At 56.6% G+C, this 18332-nt stretch overlaps 4 protein-coding genes across 4 annotated transcripts; 2 read left to right on the forward strand and 2 right to left on the reverse strand.

Moving 5' to 3' along the window:
* Positions 1-590: 590 nt before the first annotated feature.
* BDW74DRAFT_185021 (type I polyketide synthase) lies at positions 591-8762 on the forward strand (the record flags this gene model as incomplete). Its single annotated transcript, XM_073730946.1, has 3 exons — positions 591-785; positions 848-992; positions 1062-8762. 3 exons carry the CDS (start codon positions 591-593, stop codon positions 8711-8713), a joined length of 7992 nt encoding a protein of 2663 aa, XP_073584183.1. The 3' UTR covers positions 8714-8762.
* A 1850-nt stretch (positions 8763-10612) lies between these two features.
* BDW74DRAFT_177828 (uncharacterized protein) lies at positions 10613-11740 on the reverse strand (the record flags this gene model as incomplete). The annotated part of the gene is made up of 1 exon (XM_073728999.1): positions 10613-11740. The coding sequence occupies one exon, from the start codon at positions 11738-11740 to the stop codon at positions 10613-10615; it is 1128 nt and encodes a 375-aa protein (XP_073584184.1).
* A 1596-nt stretch (positions 11741-13336) lies between these two features.
* BDW74DRAFT_177829 (uncharacterized protein) lies at positions 13337-14831 on the reverse strand (the record flags this gene model as incomplete). Its single annotated transcript, XM_073729000.1, has 8 exons — positions 13337-13378; positions 13432-13752; positions 13810-13962; positions 14006-14051; positions 14103-14157; positions 14211-14347; positions 14407-14606; positions 14673-14831. 8 exons carry the CDS (start codon positions 14829-14831, stop codon positions 13337-13339), a joined length of 1113 nt encoding a protein of 370 aa, XP_073584185.1.
* Positions 14832-16262: 1431 nt separating this feature from the next.
* BDW74DRAFT_185023 (GMC family oxidoreductase) lies at positions 16263-18275 on the forward strand (the record flags this gene model as incomplete). Its single annotated transcript, XM_073730947.1, has 5 exons — positions 16263-16303; positions 16354-16690; positions 16743-17279; positions 17342-17945; positions 18034-18275. The coding sequence occupies 5 exons, from the start codon at positions 16263-16265 to the stop codon at positions 18273-18275; spliced, it is 1761 nt and encodes a 586-aa protein (XP_073584186.1).
* Positions 18276-18332: the final 57 nt, after the last annotated feature.

Here is an 18332-nt window from a genome sequence, read left to right on the forward strand (position 1 = left end):
CGTGGTGCGCGAGTCATGTTTGGGGGGATGGGGATCCGGCGGTTATGGTTGCTTGATTTGGGGATTCGTGTGCATGAGCATGGGCATGGGCATGTGGCTATTGTTGGATTGCAAGTTATGATACGGTAGTGTTTGTGCAAAATTGAAACCTTGGGGCTGAAATGAAGTCAAGTCTGGATCCAGCGTACAGTAAACGTAGACTACCGTGGCACGCGAAGGACTGCTACCCTACCCTACCGTAGAGGATCTGCGACTGTCTGCGAGAGCGAGCTTAGCGTAGTGCTTCTGGACCCTGGCGGACCTTCCATGTGCGTTCGGACTGCCGTAGTTCGGAGTGAGTTGATGCGGTATGGACGGGTTGGTTGTAGCATAAGGTAGTTCCGCCGGCGGAGTTTCTATAGCCCACCTGGACTCAGCTGCACTGCGTCCGGGTAGCTGGAACCCATAGTGAGTCCGGCGGAGTGTACCTTTGCCCTTTGTCCTTGTACTAAGAACTGCCTCGATTTGATTTAACTGGCTTGGTAGGTGTTGGTCTGTTTGTTCTCTGTCTCGTCACTACCACACCTCTGACCGGTAGAACAACATTTGAAATGGACGAAGATAGCGAGTGGGCCACCGAGCCCATTGCCATCATTGGCATGAGCTGCAAGTTCTCCGGCGGTGCCAGCAATCCAGAGAAGCTCTGGGAGCTCCTCGCCTCTGGAAAGACAGGCTGGAGCACGATACCGGAAGACCGCTTCAATCTGGACGGAGTCTACCACCCCAACAACGAGCGGATCAGCACGGCAAGTGAAAACGAGCGAATCGGCGGTATCATCAGGATGAGCGCTAACCAAACTCACAACAGTCGCATGTTAAGGGAGGGCATTTCCTCGATGAGGATGTCGCGTGCTTCGACGCTGCGTTCTTCAACTACTCCGGCGAGACGGCACAGGCGCTTGACCCGCAGTTCCGGCTGCAGCTGGAATCGACGTTCGAGGCATTGGAAAATGGTATGCATCACCCACTGTCTGGACCTCTCAGAAACACAAACAGTGTTCTAACATGACCCTGCACCTTAGCTGGCCTTACGCTGCAACAAGTGGCCGGCTCGCAGACCTCGGTGTTCTCGGGCGTCTTCACCCACGACTATCACGAGGGCCTGGTGCGCGACGAGGACCGCCTGCCGCGGTTCATGCTGGTAGGGACATGGAACCCCATGGCGTCGAATCGGATCTCGCACGCCTTTGACTTCCGCGGGGCCAGCATGACCCTCGAGACAGGCTGCTCAACCACGCTGGTCGCACTCCACCAGGCCGTGCAGAGCCTGCGCAACCGCGAGGCAGACATGTCCGTCGTGACAGGGGTGAATTTGATGCTTGGCCCTGACCAGTTCAAGGCAATCGGGTCGCTGGGCATGCTCTCGCCCGACGGCCGGTCCTACGCCTTCGACCAGCGCGCCAACGGCTACGGCCGCGGCGAGGGCGTCGCCACAATCCTCATCAAGCGGCTCTCCGACGCCCTGGCCGCCAACGACCCCATCCGCGCCGTCATCCGCGAGACGGCCCTCAACCAAGACGGCAAGACCGAAACCATCACGACCCCCTCCGGCGCCGCCCAGGAGGCGCTCATGCGCGAGTGCTACCGGCGCGCGGGCCTTGATCCGCTCGCGACGCAGTACTTTGAGGCCCACGGCACGGGCACGCAGGCTGGAGACCCGATCGAGGCGCGGGCTATGGCCAGCGTCTTCAGCGGGGTCGATGAGCATGGCAACGGCGGCCGCGACGGGCCGCAATACCTCCGCATTGGCTCAGTGAAGACAAATATAGGCCATACGGAAGCAGCGTCGGGCCTCGCGGCTGTGATCAAGGGGGTGTTGTGCCTTGAAAAGGGGCTCATCCCGCCCAGTGTCAACTACGAATCGCCAAATCCGAAGCTGAAGCTGGACGAGTGGCGACTTGCGGTTGCGACGGCGCTAGAGCCGTGGCCTCGGAGCCTCGTGCCTGATGAGCCGCTGCGTATGTCCGTGAATAACTTTGGCTACGGCGGCAGCAATGCTCATGTTATCATGGAGAGTGCGGAACACTGGACCTCGTTACCTAGTTTGTCTAGCCCGGGTTACAGTGCTGCTGTTCGTAATGGAAGCAAAGAGATCGCAAATGGCAATGGGAATGGACATACCGCGAAACACGACGGTCATGGATATATCGACAGCAGCAAGGTGCTGATCCTTAGTGCTCGCGACGAGCGCAGCTGTCAGCGCATGGTGGCAGATCTGAAAGTATACCTGGAAAAGCAGCGGATGCTGGGGTTTGGCGCTGCCCAGGAGCTGCTACGCAACCTCAGCTACACACTTGCCGAACGCCGAACGCGCTTTCCTTGGATTGCTGCGCACCAAGTGCGGCTGCTGCAGGAAGAGGGACGCCATCCACTGGACGGCGCCATCGCGGAACTGGATTCACCGCGCTTCAAACCCAGCCGTGTCCCCAGCCGGCCGCCGCGCATTGGCATGGTCTTCACTGGCCAGGGGGCGCAGTGGAATGCGATGGGCCGCGAGCTGTTGACAGAATATCCCGTTTTCCGGCAGTCTATCGACGAGGCTGATGCCCACCTGCGCAGTCTGGGCGCCACCTGGCGCCTACTGGAAGAGCTACAGCGTGACCCGCAGACCACAAAAGTGCATGCCACCGAAATTAGCATCCCCGTCTGTGTGGCGGTCCAGATTGCGCTGGTGCGGCTGTTGAAATCGTGGGGTGTTACGCCCGCCGCCGTCACCAGCCATTCGTCCGGTGAGATTTCGGCGGCGTACGCCGTTGGCGCTCTCTCCTTCCGCCAAGCTATGGCAACAGCGTACTACCGCGCTATGCTTGCAGCCGACCCATCTATGCGCGATCCAGAAGGTCCAAAGGGCGGCATGGCGGCCTTAGGGCTGGGCGTGGAGGAGGCGCAGGAGTACCTCGACAAAGTGTCAGATGTGGGCAAGGTCGTCGTTGCGTGCGTAAACAGCCCACAGAGCGTCACCGTGGCGGGTGACCTTGAAGCAGTCGTCGCCCTTGAGGCTCTTTGTAAAGAAGACGGTGTGTTTGCGCGGAAGCTCAAGGTCGAGCAGGCATACCACTCGCATCACATGGATCCGCTTGCAGACCGCTACCGCGAACTCCTGCGCCAGGAGCTGGCGAAGACAGCCACCAAGCAGGTAAGAGGCAGTCGAGAGGAGGATGAGGATGAGCTCAAGGTAATCTTCTCTTCGGCCGTCACTGGCAGCCGCATCGCCGATGCCAAGGAGATTATAGACCCCGGCCACTGGGTGGACAGTTTGGTACAACCGGTGCAATTTGTTGACGCCTTCACGGAGATGGTGCTGGGCGAGACGGACGATGCGAGCGGGCGTAGCGTTGATGCAGTGCTCGAAGTCGGCCCGCACACCGCGCTTGGGGGTCCCATCCACGAGATCATGTCCCTGGTCGAGTTCGATGGGGTGAAGCTCCCCTACTGGGGTTGTCTGGTGCGCAATGAGCATGCTGGCGAAACCATGCGTGCCCTGGCTGGGAACCTGCTGCGCGAAGGCCTACCCCTTGTGATGAGCGAGATCAACTTTCCGGAGGCATCCTCCCACTCCTTCCCCGATCATGAGCAGCCTCCTCTCTCTGTGTTAACCGACCTTCCCACCTACCCTTGGAACCACTCCATGCGCCACTGGCAGGAGGCGCGCGTCAATCGTGCAATCCGCGCCCGCAGTGAGCCTCCCCATGATCTATTGGGCATGCCACTTGCAGGCACCGACCCCGATACGGCTGTCTGGCGCCGTACAGTGCGCGTCTCCGAGCTGCCCTGGGTCCGCGACCACATGGTGCAAGGGAGCATTGTCTATCCGGGCTCCGGGTACGTATGCCTGGCCATCGAGGCGGCAAATCAACTGGCTAAGGTGAAGGCCAAGTCTGGTACTGGCCCGGACCGGATTGCAGGCTTCCGACTGCGTGATGTGGACTTCATGTCGGCACTTGTTATCCCTGACAGTGGAGAGGGGGTTGAAGTCCGCACCACCCTTCGACCGGTTCCTGAACGAGAGCTCGCCCTGCGCGGCTGGCAGCGGTTTGAGGTGTCGACAGTCACGCAGGAAAACCACTGGACGCACCACGCAAAAGGCTTTATCATGGCCGAACCGGAAGTAGTAGTCGATGAAACGGGCAGCGGTGGTGAAGAGAGTCTCCGGCCACTGTCAGCCTACACGCGCCACAAGGACCCGCGCGATATGTTCGCCCACCTACGGGCCGGCGGCGTCTACCACGGGCCGCTATTCCAGAATACAGTGGGCATCATACAAGACGGACGGGAAGCGCGGTCGATCAGCGAGGTTCGGATTCGGTACGAGTCGGCGACGGACACAGACCCGGTGGCCGCGGCGCGGAGCAGCGTACTGCACCCCATCACGCTCGACGCGGTGGTGGTGTCTTACTTCTCTGCCCTGCCAGGCGTCGGGGCGCTGGCTGAGGACCCCAAACTACCGCGGTCGATCCAGTCCATGTGGGTGTCGAGCGATATCAGCCGTGAGCCCGGGCATATTCTGCGCTGTGACACGTCGATTTCCCACGACGACCACCAAAGCGGCCGGGCCAACGTCACTGTTGTCGACGGCGAGACCGGTGCGAGGGTCATTGAAATACAAGGGCTCGCCTGTGTCTTCCTGGGGCGTGGCAGTGGAGCTACGGCGCGCCAGGGCGCGAATAACAACGTCCAAGCCAACAACGATATATCGAGCAAGGTCGAGTGGAGTGCGGACTTGTCGCTAAACCAGCCGCTGGCACAAGCACTGATCAAGGAGGACCTGACTGCAGATATCTCCCAGGCCGCTATTCCTGACCTTTCGCGCGCTGTCTTCTACTTTGCACAGGAGGCGCTGGTGGAAATCACCGCGAGCAGGATGGACCAGCTGAACGAAACTTTACCACCGCACCTTGCCAAGTATCAGGCATGGCTCACGCAAGTCGTCGCCCAAGGCAGCCAGCAGTGGGCGTCAGATGGGCCGGAGGAGCGCCAGAAGCTCATAGCCGCCATATCGTCGGAGGGCATTGATGGCAAGCTCATCAGCCGCATCGGCCCAATGGTCAAACCCATCCTTCAGGGCGAGCGCAGCCCCTTCGTGGCCATGATGGAAGACGGACTGCTGCACGAATACTATGCTCGCTCGGTGCGTCTGGCGCCATCACTGGCACAGCTGGGAACATTGCTCCGCAAGGTTGTCCACAAGAACCCGTCTGCGCGAGTTCTCCAGGTTGGTGCTGCCACAGGGGCCGCGGCCACTCGATGCATTCTTGAAGCTGTAGGCACGCCCAGGTGCCCGCGCGTGGGTAGCTGGCTCATCACCGAGCCCTCCTCAGACGCTTTGGAAGAAACCCAGACCGAGCTGGACGACTGGGCCTCTCTTCTCGAGTTCAGTCAGCTCGATATCAACAGGAACCCGCTCAACCAAGGCTTCACTCGGGAGAGCTTCGATATCATCGTGTGCTATCTGTCTCTGCACACTGCCACGGATCTAACCACCACTCTTTCGTACATGCGCAGCCTTCTTAAACCCGGTGGAACGCTACTGCAAACAGAGTTGACCCGAACCCAAAGCCAGGCCGATGTCTTCTTTATCTTCGGCCTACTTCCCCCGGAGGGCTCGCCTATTGAGACGGAATCATGGGATAGCAGGCTTCACGAAGCTGGCTTCAGCGGGGCTGAGCTTGTCGTGGGTGACGCCACCGCTACCAGCAGCACCACCATCCTGTCCACTGTTCCAGTGGACGAGCACCAGAAGCCGCGCCTGAGCCAGGCCAGCAACCTCGGTGGCTTTGCCGTGGTGACAAGCAACATCGCGCCCATGCCGGCTTCGGGCTTGGTCAACATGCTGTGCCAGCGCATTCAGGAGCTAACCAAAGCCCCAGTGGACCATCTAGTTTTAGAAGAGAGCAGTCTCGAGGCGTTTAAGGACAAAGTCTGTCTTTATGTCGGCGACATTAACGAGGCAGCCAGCCCCTTGTTAACCGCCCTTGACAATGCGCGCATCGAGAGCCTCCGCGCAATGGTCACGCAATGTGCCGGGTTGCTCTGGGTCACGAGCGGCGGCGCCGTTGACAGCGAGCGGCCTGAGCAAGCGCTTGCCCATGGCTTTCTGCGGGTCCTCCGCAACGAGTATGTTGGTCGTCGCTATATCTACCTAGATCTAGACCACCGCGCTGAGAAGGCCATTGGAGAGATCGCGTCTGCTATCATCAAAGTTCTCGAGCAGAGCTTTGGACATATTGAGGACGTTTTGCTCATGGAGTCCGGCCCCGCTGAGTTTGAGTATGCCTTGCGGGACGGCATCCTCCTAGTCCCGCGTGTCTACAAAAATGACGAAAGCGACGCAATAGTCTCTGGCCCGCTCTGGGCTGTGGGGGGTGGTGGTCATGCCGCCGCTGGCCAAGCTCATTTGGAACCCCTGTTTCAGCCGGACCGAGGACTTCGTTTGGAGGTTGGGATACCGGGGCACTTGGACACGTTGGCGTTTGTTGACGACGAAAGAAGCGGCGATTTCGACGGGAATCTGGCACCGGACACTGTTGAGATCACCCCACGGGCGTTTGGCCTCAGTTCGCGTGATGTCTTTGCCGCCTTGGGCCAGCTCAAGGACTGTGCCCTTGGCCTCGAGTGCGCTGGTGTTGTATCTCGTGTCGGCAGTCAAGCTCAGGCTGAAGGTGGATATCAAGTCGGCGACCGAGTCATGGCAGTGCTGCCTGGGAATGACAGCGCCTCGGCTCTGCGAACTAGTGTTGCCGTTGACTGGAAGAGTGGCATCGTCAATGTGCCAGACAACATCACCACCTTTGAAGAGGCCGCGTCAGTGCCTCTGGCCTTCACGATCGCGTATATTGGTCTTGTGGACGTAGCCAGGCTTGGACCGGGACAGTCTGTTCTCATCCATGCTGCAGCTGGAGCAATTGGCCAGGCGGCGATCATGGTAGCTAAGCATTGTGGCGTGACAGATATCTATGCCACTGCCGGATCCGCGGAGAAGCGCAGTCTGATAAGCAGCAAGTACGGGATCCCCAGCGAGCACATCTTTGATAGCCGCAAACTCTCCTTTGCGCCGGCGGTGCTGGCTGCTACTAATGGTCGCGGGGTGGACGTTGTGCTAAATCTGCTCCCCGGCCCGCTGCTGCAGGCCAGCTTAAACGCCCTCGCGCCCCTTGGCCACTTGGTAGAGATTGGTAAGGGCGACATTGAAGCCAACAGCCTCCTCGCACTAGCCGCTTTCTCCCGCGGTCTCTCAATGACAGCGCTAGACATTCAAACGCTGGTGCAAAGCCGCAGTGCGCAGGTACATCGTGCGCTTACCAAAATTGCCGAGCTTATCAAGCAGCAAGGCCTCGCCTCCGTCCACCCTGTCACCATTTACCCCTTGCAGGAGGCCGAGGCGGCCTTTAAATTTCTGCAGACCGGCGCACAGACTGGCAAGGTGGTCCTCTCGGCGCGACCAGATGAGCAGGCGCTTGTGGCCCCACGAGCAAGACACAGCCCCCCGGTGCGCCTCCGGCCTGATGCATCCTACCTCATTGTCGGCGGTGTTGGCGGAATCGGCCGCTCAATCGCGCACTGGCTGGTGGCCCACGGAGCCAGAAATCTGATCCTGCTCTCACGCAGTGCAGGCGCGCTCGATTCGCCCGAGAACCGCAACACCGAGAGCGCGAGATTCGTGCGCGAGCTCCGCGAGTCCGTTCGCGGAGGGTGCCGCGTTAAGCCGGTTAGCTGCGACATCTCACTAGCCAGCGAGGTGGTTATAGCGCTGCGTGCATGCGCCGACGCGGGGCTTCCGCCGGTACGCGGGATCGTCCAGGGGGCCATGCTGCTGCGCGATTCCGTATTCGAGCAGATGACCCTGGCCGACTGGAAGGCAGGAATGCGGCCCAAGGTGGACGGCACGTGGAATCTGCACACTGAGTTCGCGGCCCCCGACAGCCTGGACTTCTTCGTCATGCTGTCGTCCGTCTCAGGCGTGGTCGGCATCGCCTCGCAGACAAATTACGCCGCCGGTGGTGCATACGAGGACGCGATGGCGCACTGGCGCCAGTCTCGCGGGTTGCCGGGTGTATCGATTGACCTGGGCCCCATTGGTGACGTGGGCTATGTTGCTGAGAGCGCCCGAGTGGCCGAGCGGCTGCGCAAGGCTGGCGACTATGTCATGTTGGACGAGGCCACCGTGCTCGATGCGCTTAATGCAGCTATAGCCCGCCCGCTCGGGGGCCCTCGCCAGCTCATCATCGGTTTGAACAGCGGACCGGGCCCGCAGTGGGATGCGAACGGCAGCTCCCAGCTCGGGCGGGATGCGCGATACATCCACCTCAGATACCAGTCCAGGGCGTCGCGAGCGGGACCCTCCGCTGCGGAGGGGGACGCAGTCGGCGGTGGCGGCCATTCACTCGCTACGCAGCTGGCGGAGGCTGGCTCGCGTGATCAAGCCGCGGGTCTTGTGGGCGCGGCCATCGCGGCAAAACTGGCGGACATCTTCATGATTGACGTGGGCGAGATTGACCTCAACCAGACACCGGCCAGCTACGGCGTTGACTCGCTGGTTGCTGTTGAGCTCCGCAACATGCTTGTCCTCCAGGCTGCGGCCAATGTGTCCATTTTTAATATCTTGCAGAGCGCCTCTCTTGGTGCGCTCGCCGCCGAGGTGGCTGCAAAGAGCAGCCATGTTGTAGCAGCTGGTTAGCGCTGTTTCTCTTTGTTACTCTTTGTTTTCTGTGAATGCATAGATCGTGAAGCTTTGAGATAGAATGAAAATGAAATGTGGATTCGACTCTTGTTGTTTGAAGTCCAGATTGCGGTGCATCAAGGTGATGATATAATCTGTCTACAATTGTCAGTAAATGCCCAAGGCTAGAAGGCACAGTACCATAAGGCATGAGCCAATCAGTAGCGATCTTAGTACTCACATAACCCACGTCGGGATACTATGAGAGGTGTTGCATCATATTGAGGGGCGAGATGATCTGTGACCACATGAAATTTTCGAAAATGGTAACATACTGCTTTAGTCCACGGCACTTGCCAGACATAGTCAACATAAAGATCAGTGTAGGGTTTCAAGAGCTCAATGATGCGAGGTGGAGCGCGGTTGGGCTCGCAGGAGCCTCGAACAGCATTGCCGCTTCCCCTGCCTTCGAGCTCCCTCGCGAGATAAGTGGCTGCGCTCCTTTGTTGGGTGCCATTGCGTGCCAGTCCGATCTTGAGGAGATTGGAATCGTCGACAAACCGGTCAAGCTCTCGAGCATCCTCGCGGAGTCCCATGATAAATCTTCTTGGGTCAAGCTAAAGATCACAACACGGAAGAAGGTATTAATCGCCGGCCTTTTCTCCGTCGGACTTGGGTACGTATCGATCATTCGTCTCCATCTAGCCAAAGCGCGGGAAAACTGAAACTAATCTCTCTACTCTAGTACCTGTGTACTCAGCGCGGTCAGACTTGGTTTCATAGTCGACCCCCCGACCTCTCCAAAGTATGCCTGTAAGTCAGGCCCTAGTCCTTACCTTGGTGGGGACAAGTCCAATCTGTCAAAGTGAGTGAGTCCTATTGACGTCTGGAACTTCTCTAGGGGAAGGCGTGGCTTTCGGCAATTATCTCCTTCTGGGAGCCACTCGGAGGTATCCTCTGCGCCAACCTTCCAAATATATACAAACCCTTGGCGTCCAGGTTTCACCATGTTATCGAATGCATTGCGCCAAGGGAGCAGCATCTTTTACGCTCTTCGGAAAGTAACCCGCCCCCGCAGGGCTGGCAGCGATACCTGTCGCACAAGGCCCGGCGCATGAGATTGAAGAGAGTGTTAAGCCGGGATTTCGAGTTATATACAATGTATCCAGGGGATTCGACAGGACAAACATCGACCACGTACACCTATGACGAGCCAATGGATGTTGGTGGAATATTGGCCGAAAGACCGAAAGCATTGAGCATGGAGGAGTTGTCGACAATTCCATATATGGTTGAATTGAATCGGGAAAGGCATGAGCAAAGCTAGCATGTTTGCCACCCAAGTCAACCTTGATGCGTCGAGCTGGAGTAGCGGCATTCATACACCCCAAGGCTCCGACGATGCGGCCTTGTGCCTTGCTATAGCCTCAGCGTCCAGATTTGCATATGTCCTTCCCTGCCTAAACGGGTATGTAAATATATATCAGAGCGAAGTCCGGTCGCCCCCCGTCCCATAGATCTGTGTTATCCGAGGGGATTCTCTCCAGAGGGACTCTTCGTACCCTTGATAGCGGGATGCACATTGCGTCAAGTGTTGATTGGAGGTCCTGCTGATCTTGCTAGAATGCTCTGCCCTGTTGACTCTTAGCCGGACTACTCTGAACTGAACTCCGCGGTGTTGCATGGAAGGACCGCGATTTATCAACCGTCCGACATAACCTGGAAGATAGATAGCATCATGTCGCCTATGAACAATATTCATGCCTTTACAACAACTAAGAACGGAATAATCGATTTGTTTATCTTGTGCAATGTCAAATAACAAAGCACTTTTTATGATCAAAATAAAAAAGTCTGTCTCGCTGTCTTTCAAAGAAACCAACTGGAAGAGTCAACACCAACTGTTGGAAACCAATGTCAATGTGCAAAAACGATCGCCCCTCCCTTCCCCTTCATCCCGCCCTGCGCAGAGTTATAGCTCACCCCGTCCACCTTGAGCCCATGCTCATTCAACAGCAGAATCGTATCCCCCTTCGGCGAAAGCGGACAATCGCCCAGTTCAAACATCTGGTCAACCCGGGGCTTGAGCGCTGCTCCGCGCGGCAATGTATGGACACAGCCGGTGCCATTTTTGATCCTCCAATCCCCGAGACGGACAGCGCGATTCGTGCGGTTCGAGAGCGTCACCGTGAGCGATCTACGCCTCTTGCCTAGATTTGACTGAGGCGTTGAGTCCCTATCCATAGCGGAGTCTGACTCGGAGTCGGCATTGACAAATGCCTCTTGGATCACGACGCCGTCCTCGATAATATCTGGGCGGAGGATATCGCTCCATCCGACGCCGGAGATCGCGTGCCCGGATTCGTCGCTGGTGTGCACGGCTTGGCTTGCAAAGGCAAGAAAAATTCCTAGCCACTCGTCACGGACTTCGTCGGAGCCTGGATTCGGACAGGTAAAGTGGAAGATGAGTCCACCGTCGCGGTAGACGCCGTCGTCCGCGCGGAACTTGCGGCCGTTGCCTTGGTTCATGTGAATGTTGTGCATCCCGTTGCGCTTGTCACAGCGGGAGCCAAAAATGTAGAGTTCTGCTTTTTCGCGAATTGCTTGCTCGATGTTTGGTTGGAGGACGTCGATGATGTCGTTGAATTGGCCGGGGATGTCGTGGGGCAGAAGACGGCCGTAGGTCGTGTTGAAGAGGCTATGGCGGATGTAGTCGAGTCTCAGGGTATCTTTGGGGTCTTCTGCTGGGCGAAAGCCGTAGCTAAGACGGGAGATCTCGTCGATGATGGGGTTCTGGGCGATGTTGTGGTTCACCCAGTAGACCAGTCGGGAGTCATCGAGGTCGCCGGAGGTGATGTTGATACATGCTCGGTAGGGGCCTTGGCCTTCGTGACTATCACCAACCCCGACACGGTGTTGCTTGCGATTTGTAACGCGGTCCTGGAAATACAGTGACAGTTGGGGGGCTTTTAGTCTGTAATTACGTTCTTCAAGCTTGTAGTCCACGGGGCGGCATTTCCAAACCCCGTAGTTTTCAACTGGCATTGCTTGGGGCGAAAATGTATGTGCAATCAGAAAAGGTAGTACTATGGGGAAGTTGAACTTACTCCCTGGAATTTTGAAAGTCGGACGCGCCGCAGTATATATCCCAAGTCGATGATCTCATGCATTTGACAGGCAGGATCTGGATCACGGCAGGGCCCGAGATGAAGTATCAGTGCCTAGAGTCTAGACTCGGTGGCGCGGGTCAGTTGCCATAGTTAAGGAGAGTTAAGGTTACCTTTCCACAGCCGATGCAAAAGTTGCCAAAACCTTGCCGCTAAACGAGACCAAGATGGTTCGTCTAGAGCGTCTCATATGTATTTCGTCTCAAAGTAAACATCATCCATCGTGCGGTGTCTAGTGATGGCAGTAGGGATAACAGAGCAGGAATTCTGCATGTTCAAACCCGAAGGAGGTAGTCGATAATGAGATCAATGAAATCACCTTTCCCTTCCGCGGAGCCTCAAATGCGACCTAGCAGACCAAGGTGAAGAACAATCGAACAGCCCAGAACACACGTGGACGCGTTGAAGAAACTAAGTTTGTTCATCAATGGAAGCGCCCATGTTCTGGTCCCAGCGCCTTGGATTGCATCATACTATGAGTTTGTCCGCTCCTTAGATCCAGCACTCGCGATTGGTCCCAGCAAGCCCACCGGTGTACGTTCCATGGTCGATGCTCGACAGTCCAGACTGTCAGGTAGGTCAAGCTGGGTTAGGCTATCGCCCCAATGTGCAGTGGCAATGTCGCTGTCAATGGAGGCTCGTGACCTTGCTGGCTCCTAGTTTTCAAGGTTCGCATTCGGCACCAGTTCGTCGGATACATAGAGGGTATGTCCGGGGCAGTGCATTGGTGGATTTGATCTCTGCACGTCGATGGTCGAGGGGACAAAGTCCGCCAAGGCCACCACTTATTGCGTAGCGAAATTCCACGATGAATTTATGTTGCTTCTGGGTCTGCGGTACCGCACGGGTGTTCGAAGAGCCGGTGACAAGTCGCTGTTTCCACTATAGCGATCCGAATCCGCCATCGCGCCGAGTTGTCGTTCAAAAAGCATAATTCGATTCGCTTCAGCCGTGACCGAGGGCTTGGATTTAGAATTATGGATTCATTCGGCCAAGAATCTGCAGCTCCAGCGGGATTTTCTTCAAGGAGCTTGGTGTTGGCTGGGCCGTGGTTGGCGTTCTCGGCGCTCGATCTCCGCGACGGGGTCCGGAGATGCCGAGAGCATGCGTGGTTGGAGAAAATGAGATGAAGATGAAACTTGTTTCAATGATATGATGATAGTATAGTCATTAAATTGAGACGGGCAAGGTTGGCAGTTTCTGGGACTCGAGAGATAGAAGTTGGCGGATGGATACCGTACCTAGCACAGCAACAGCGTGAATTCGCTCTTTCCATTGTGTTCCCGAGTGCCATACCTATTACCTCCTTTCCCCCTCTCCTCCTTCCTGGCGATTGGGCACTGGAATCGATGGTACATGTGTTCAATACGGACTCATGAACTTCAAGAAACAAAGGCAGTCCGCGATGCCCTCTCGGAGAAATAGTTCATAGCTCAAGGGTTTTGGCCGAAGAGCAACCGCAACGTAACTAAAGCTACTCCCGCCCATCCCTTCGCACCTCGTACATGGTAGTGACCTGGATCCTGCCTTTATCCATCCCACTTCCCGACTTCCCACCCCGAGCATCACCATCATCTCCTCAAAGCTACTCCCATCGCCGCGACTCGCACTAGTAAGCGCAACGTTCCGGTGATTGGCGTCACACAGCATCCCAAGCTCATCGCTACCCCGTCCAATCCGCGACACTGTCGACTCGAGTTGCGCATGTCCATCGTGGGCATGTTTCGATCGGCCTAGAGTGGACATCCCAAAGCTAACGGCGCCACTACTCTTGCTGTAACGGTAGTGGCCGGAATTGGACGATGGGTCCTTTGACGACGAGCGCAGCCAGACGGAGGCGCTGAAGAGCGGCTTTATGCAGGGGGCGTTAACGGCAATGATCGCGACGAACTGATGAGCAAACTTTTGTCAGTCTAGCGCCAGCAGGAGGGGGGGCGGAGTGCGTACCGTTTCACGAATTGCCCAGACAGTGCTGTTGTTTATGCTGTTGAGGTCTTGCAGAGAGAGAATGCAGCGGAGCAGGGTTGCTGCCATGACGAATACGCCGCCACACAGGAGGACGCTGATGACCAGCTTACTTGTGGGCGTTGGTGTCTGAGCCTATGTTGTAAGGGAGTACTGACCGTCTAATCGTGAGGCGGACCTTGGCCAAAAGCGGTATGGGGATGCAGAGGAGGATGGCGTCGGTCCTACCGTAGATTGTTAGTGAGAGGTAAGATGGAGTAGTAAGCGGCTCGTACACGGCGTTCGTAGTAGCTATCATGATATAGTTTATGTAGTCCGCGGAGCAGTTCACTGCGAGTTATGAGCAAGGTTTATCATCCAGAGGACAGGATCTGGCAACGCACAGCCACGATCTGGGTAGAATTTGAAGTGTTTCGAGAGCGGGCGACAGTGCAGGAAGGTGGTGAGGATGACGGCGACATAGGTACAGCCGCAGAGAACGACATTGAGCTTGACAAGCTTTTGCTGCACGAGGCCGAGGCTATTGGATTAGGGTTACCTAGGGCAGTGATGCCAGCAAAGAAGCAGGGATTGACCTACGTGAGGCGGTTGTAGAAGAACAGCATGCATGCCTTGAGAGACCAGATCAGCGTCACATAGCACGTCCATTCGGCGAGTAAGCATTTAAATCCAGCGACAAGCCTGGCTGTCCGCTCTGGCGACATGGACGCGCGTTCTTGGTCTGACAATCCGATGTTGGTGCTGTGTTGGCCGATAAGCTCCAGCATTGTCAGCTCCGCCTGTTATGTCAGTTTGGCCTGTTATGTCAGTTTGATCCCTGCCAGTCATGTACTTGGGTTACATACTGTCCAGAAAACGAGTGCAATGATAGAAAAATAATCATCTCCTTGCCAATTTTTGATGCCGATGACCCTGAGGCGAGCGAAAATGCGCAGAAGAAGCACCAGCACCCCTAAGCCATACTCGGTCCACGCTTCCTTCTGGAAAGGGGTCGCTGTCGCCATCGCACTTCTTGCTAGTCATGCAAGTCTTAGAACATGAAGACAGTAGTGGTTGGACTGTAACCGCCAGATTGGTATCCATTAATACTCATGCTGACACACCACTGCCGCCCCTAGGTGTCATTGACGAAGACTTCGCTTCTTGAAACCTAGAACAATAACGGGGATCGTCGTATGTGCGAAAGTACGGTGAAGGGCTGGCCTAGGAGTACTGGCTTGCGGGACCCATCTAGGCTGGAGCCCGTAGGCAGTGCATCAAGGACAGCCCCCTTGTTCATTTGAGCCGGGATCGAAACCCGTTCATATAGTCAGCTTCCAGGACACCTCCAGTCCCAAAAACGGTATGTCGCTAATGTTCAAAACCACGCATTGTTGTACGATTCCTGGCTTGTGCCTGGCGGGGGGACATTCGGGCCGTACGGGATGGGGCCGGGCAGATAACAGCAGGCCCACCGTGGATCCAGTACTTAATCAATCCAACGCCGTGCCGACAGGGATCTGTTCGGGGACCTCGGTGAGTGGTAGATGTGTGTTGCTCCCCATCGTTGAACTGCCGACCGGAGTCGAAGAACGCATACCCCTGTCGGCTTCTGTGTGGTCCAGGCTGTGGTTCGGAAGACCTCCGACGCTGCAGTTGCTGGCTTACTATGGAGACTGGACATTGATGTTAGCGGACATTAACTTTGTACAGTACTTGCGGCAATCAGATCTTTTTCTCTCAACTTTTCCAGATTGATGGCCTCCAAAACGGTTGTTTGGATGCTATAGCAGGGAGGGCACATACGCGAATAGGTCGAGATTGGGAGATGAAAATAGCGACTGGGAGTTCGAAAGTGTTTGAAGGAAACAGTTCCTCAAAGTCAGGGGAGGCAGATGTCTCACAGCTTTCTGTCCCAGGACGGAATGAAGCCGCGGAATCCAGGATGCTGCAGCTCCAGCTCCAGCTCCACCGAGCTTCGTCGTCTACCCCGGTCGTTTTAGTGCCCACCGGTCCAGCGCTAAAGCTCACCAGCTCTTGTAGCTGCTTGGCATCTTCACGACGAGTCCTCAGGAAACCTTTACACGGGCATCGTTAAAGTCAAGATGGCGGAACTGAGCGGGAGTTTTCAAGGTCGCAGTCCTCGGCCTGCTGACTGCGCTGACAACTTCCCCGCATTCGCGGAATCCGCAGTCAAATCCCGCTGGGTTTTCCTGGGGGAATCCCCGCCAAAAGCTCTGATACAGGCAGGGATCATCGGCGTTTCGAGTGGCACCAGCGGAGAGGTGGGGAAGTTACTATCGACCGGTCTGTTGTACAATCCCTGGTCAATCATGCCTAATGCTCGTTCCGCGTTCGCGTTGCAGCAGTCGGGCCCTTAAAAAAGGACGAGGCCCCCTGTTGTGCCGGTAAGCTGTCCTACCCACTTGTAATTTCTCGTATAATATCCCTTAAACATGGCTGACGCGAAAGACACCTACGACTACATCGTTTGCGGGTAGGATCTCCTTGCTCCACCCTCTTCGGATGAGTAGCTAACAACAGCAGAGGAGGGACATCCGGGTGCGTGGTCGCTGGTCGTCTCGCAGAGAACAAAAATGTCCGCGTCCTTCTCATCGAAGCCGGGCAGCACAACCGCAACCTCGAGAACGTACATATGGCCGGCGGATGGTCCAACAACTTCGACTCTGAGACCGACTGGAACCTGATCACGAAGCCTATGGCCGGTGTCGACGACCGCCAGGTCAAGCTCAGCCGAGGCCGGTTCCTCGGCGGCAGCAGTGGGTGCAATGGCACTCTGTGCATTCGGGGAGCCAAACAAGACTATGATGACTGGGGGTTGGAAGGCTGGAGCGGCGATGAGTTCTTCGAGGCTATGAAGAAGGTAAGTTGCCTCAAGAACTCCGCATCATCATGTCGATGATTAACTCAGACAGTCCGAAACATTCCACGGCAAGCCTTGGTTCAAAGCAGACAAGTCCGCCCACGGCTATTCCGGCCCTCTCCATACAGAACCGCACGACCTCGCCCCCATCGCAGACCGTCTGATCGACTCCTTCGTTGACCAAGGCCTCCCCCTCCACCATGACATGTTTTCGACCGGCGACGTCCCCCATGGCTGCGGCCACGTTCCTCGCACTGTGTATAAGGGCATTCGCACCACCTCCGCCGACTTCATCACCAAGGAGTACGACCGCTCCAACATCACTATCCAGACTGACGCGACCGTCGACCGGGTTCTCATCGAGCCAACGGGAGAAGGTCTGCAAGCAGTCGGCGTCTTGACTCGGTCCGCAGATGGAACCGAGAAGATCTACTATGCTCGTCGAGAAGTCATCATCTCCGGCGGCGCATACTGCAGTCCCGCGATTCTCATGCGCTCCGGCATCGGCGCCCAGGCTGAGCTCGCGCAGTTCGGCATCGACTGCCTCGTCGACCTCCCCGGCGTAGGCAAGAACCTGATGGACCACCTCGTACGTCTTCCTTTCCCTTCCACCCCTCTCCACCAAAACCTTTCTAACAAATCCACAACCAGATCGTCTTCATCTTCTACGAAGCCAACAAATCCGGCTTGACAAACTGCTCCAAAGTCTACCACGACAACGCCCTCGAAAAGACCATGCAGGAATACAAAGAGCACAAAACAGGCTTCCTCTCCACATTCCCCTTCGGCTCCTTCGCCTTCGCCCGTCTAGACTCGCGTCTACAAAACGAACCCCTCTGGCGCGATGCGCCCAGACTTCCCGGTCGAGACCCCATGGGCCTAACGCCCAAACAGCCGAACATCGAGTTCTTCAGCACAGAGACATACGGCGGTCCAAAGCAGTACGACCAGTTCCCCGTCGACCATAAGCACGTATTCAGTATCATCGCCGAGCTCTTTGCCCCCAAGTCCCGGGGAACCGTGGCGCTGGCGTCCAGAGACCCTAATGAGAACCCCGTGATTGATTGCAACTACCTCGCTGACCCACTGGATATGCTGGTGCTCAGTGAAGCGTGCTGCTTCGCAAATGAGATTGTCACCAAGGGTGCCGGGACACAGGATATTGTCAAGGGCTCATGGCCTGAGAACCTTAAACACCACACGTATACGACGCGCGAGCAGTGGGTGCCGTATGTGAGGCAGCATGCGACGACTTGTATGTGTTTCATCCACCCTTCCAATCACTCCTTCCAGCCGATTGTTTTCCCTCGTACAAATGCTGACCTTGTTGTTTTTGTGAATAGGCTACCATGCAGCCGGAACCTGCGCAATGGGCAAACCCGACGATCCTAACGCAGTCCTGGACAACAAGCTTCGCGTTCGCGGGGTGAAGGGGCTTCGAGTTGCGGACTGCAGTGTCATGCCAGCGCTGCATGGCGGGCATACGCAGATGCCGGCTTATGGAATCGGAGAGCGATGCGCGGATTTCATCAAGGAGGCGTGGGCAAAGGAGGCGGTGCAGGGACCTATCCAGAGTGTTTTATAGGCTGGGCGTTCGGCTACCAGTAAGGTGTACATGGAGGTGGATGTTGAGCGTTCAGTT

The sequence above is a fragment of the Aspergillus multicolor genome (assembly GCF_047715735.1).
Source record: "Aspergillus multicolor strain CBS 133.54 unplaced genomic scaffold BDW74scaffold_11, whole genome shotgun sequence".
In the NCBI taxonomy this organism is placed as follows: Eukaryota; Fungi; Ascomycota; class Eurotiomycetes; order Eurotiales; family Aspergillaceae; genus Aspergillus; species Aspergillus multicolor.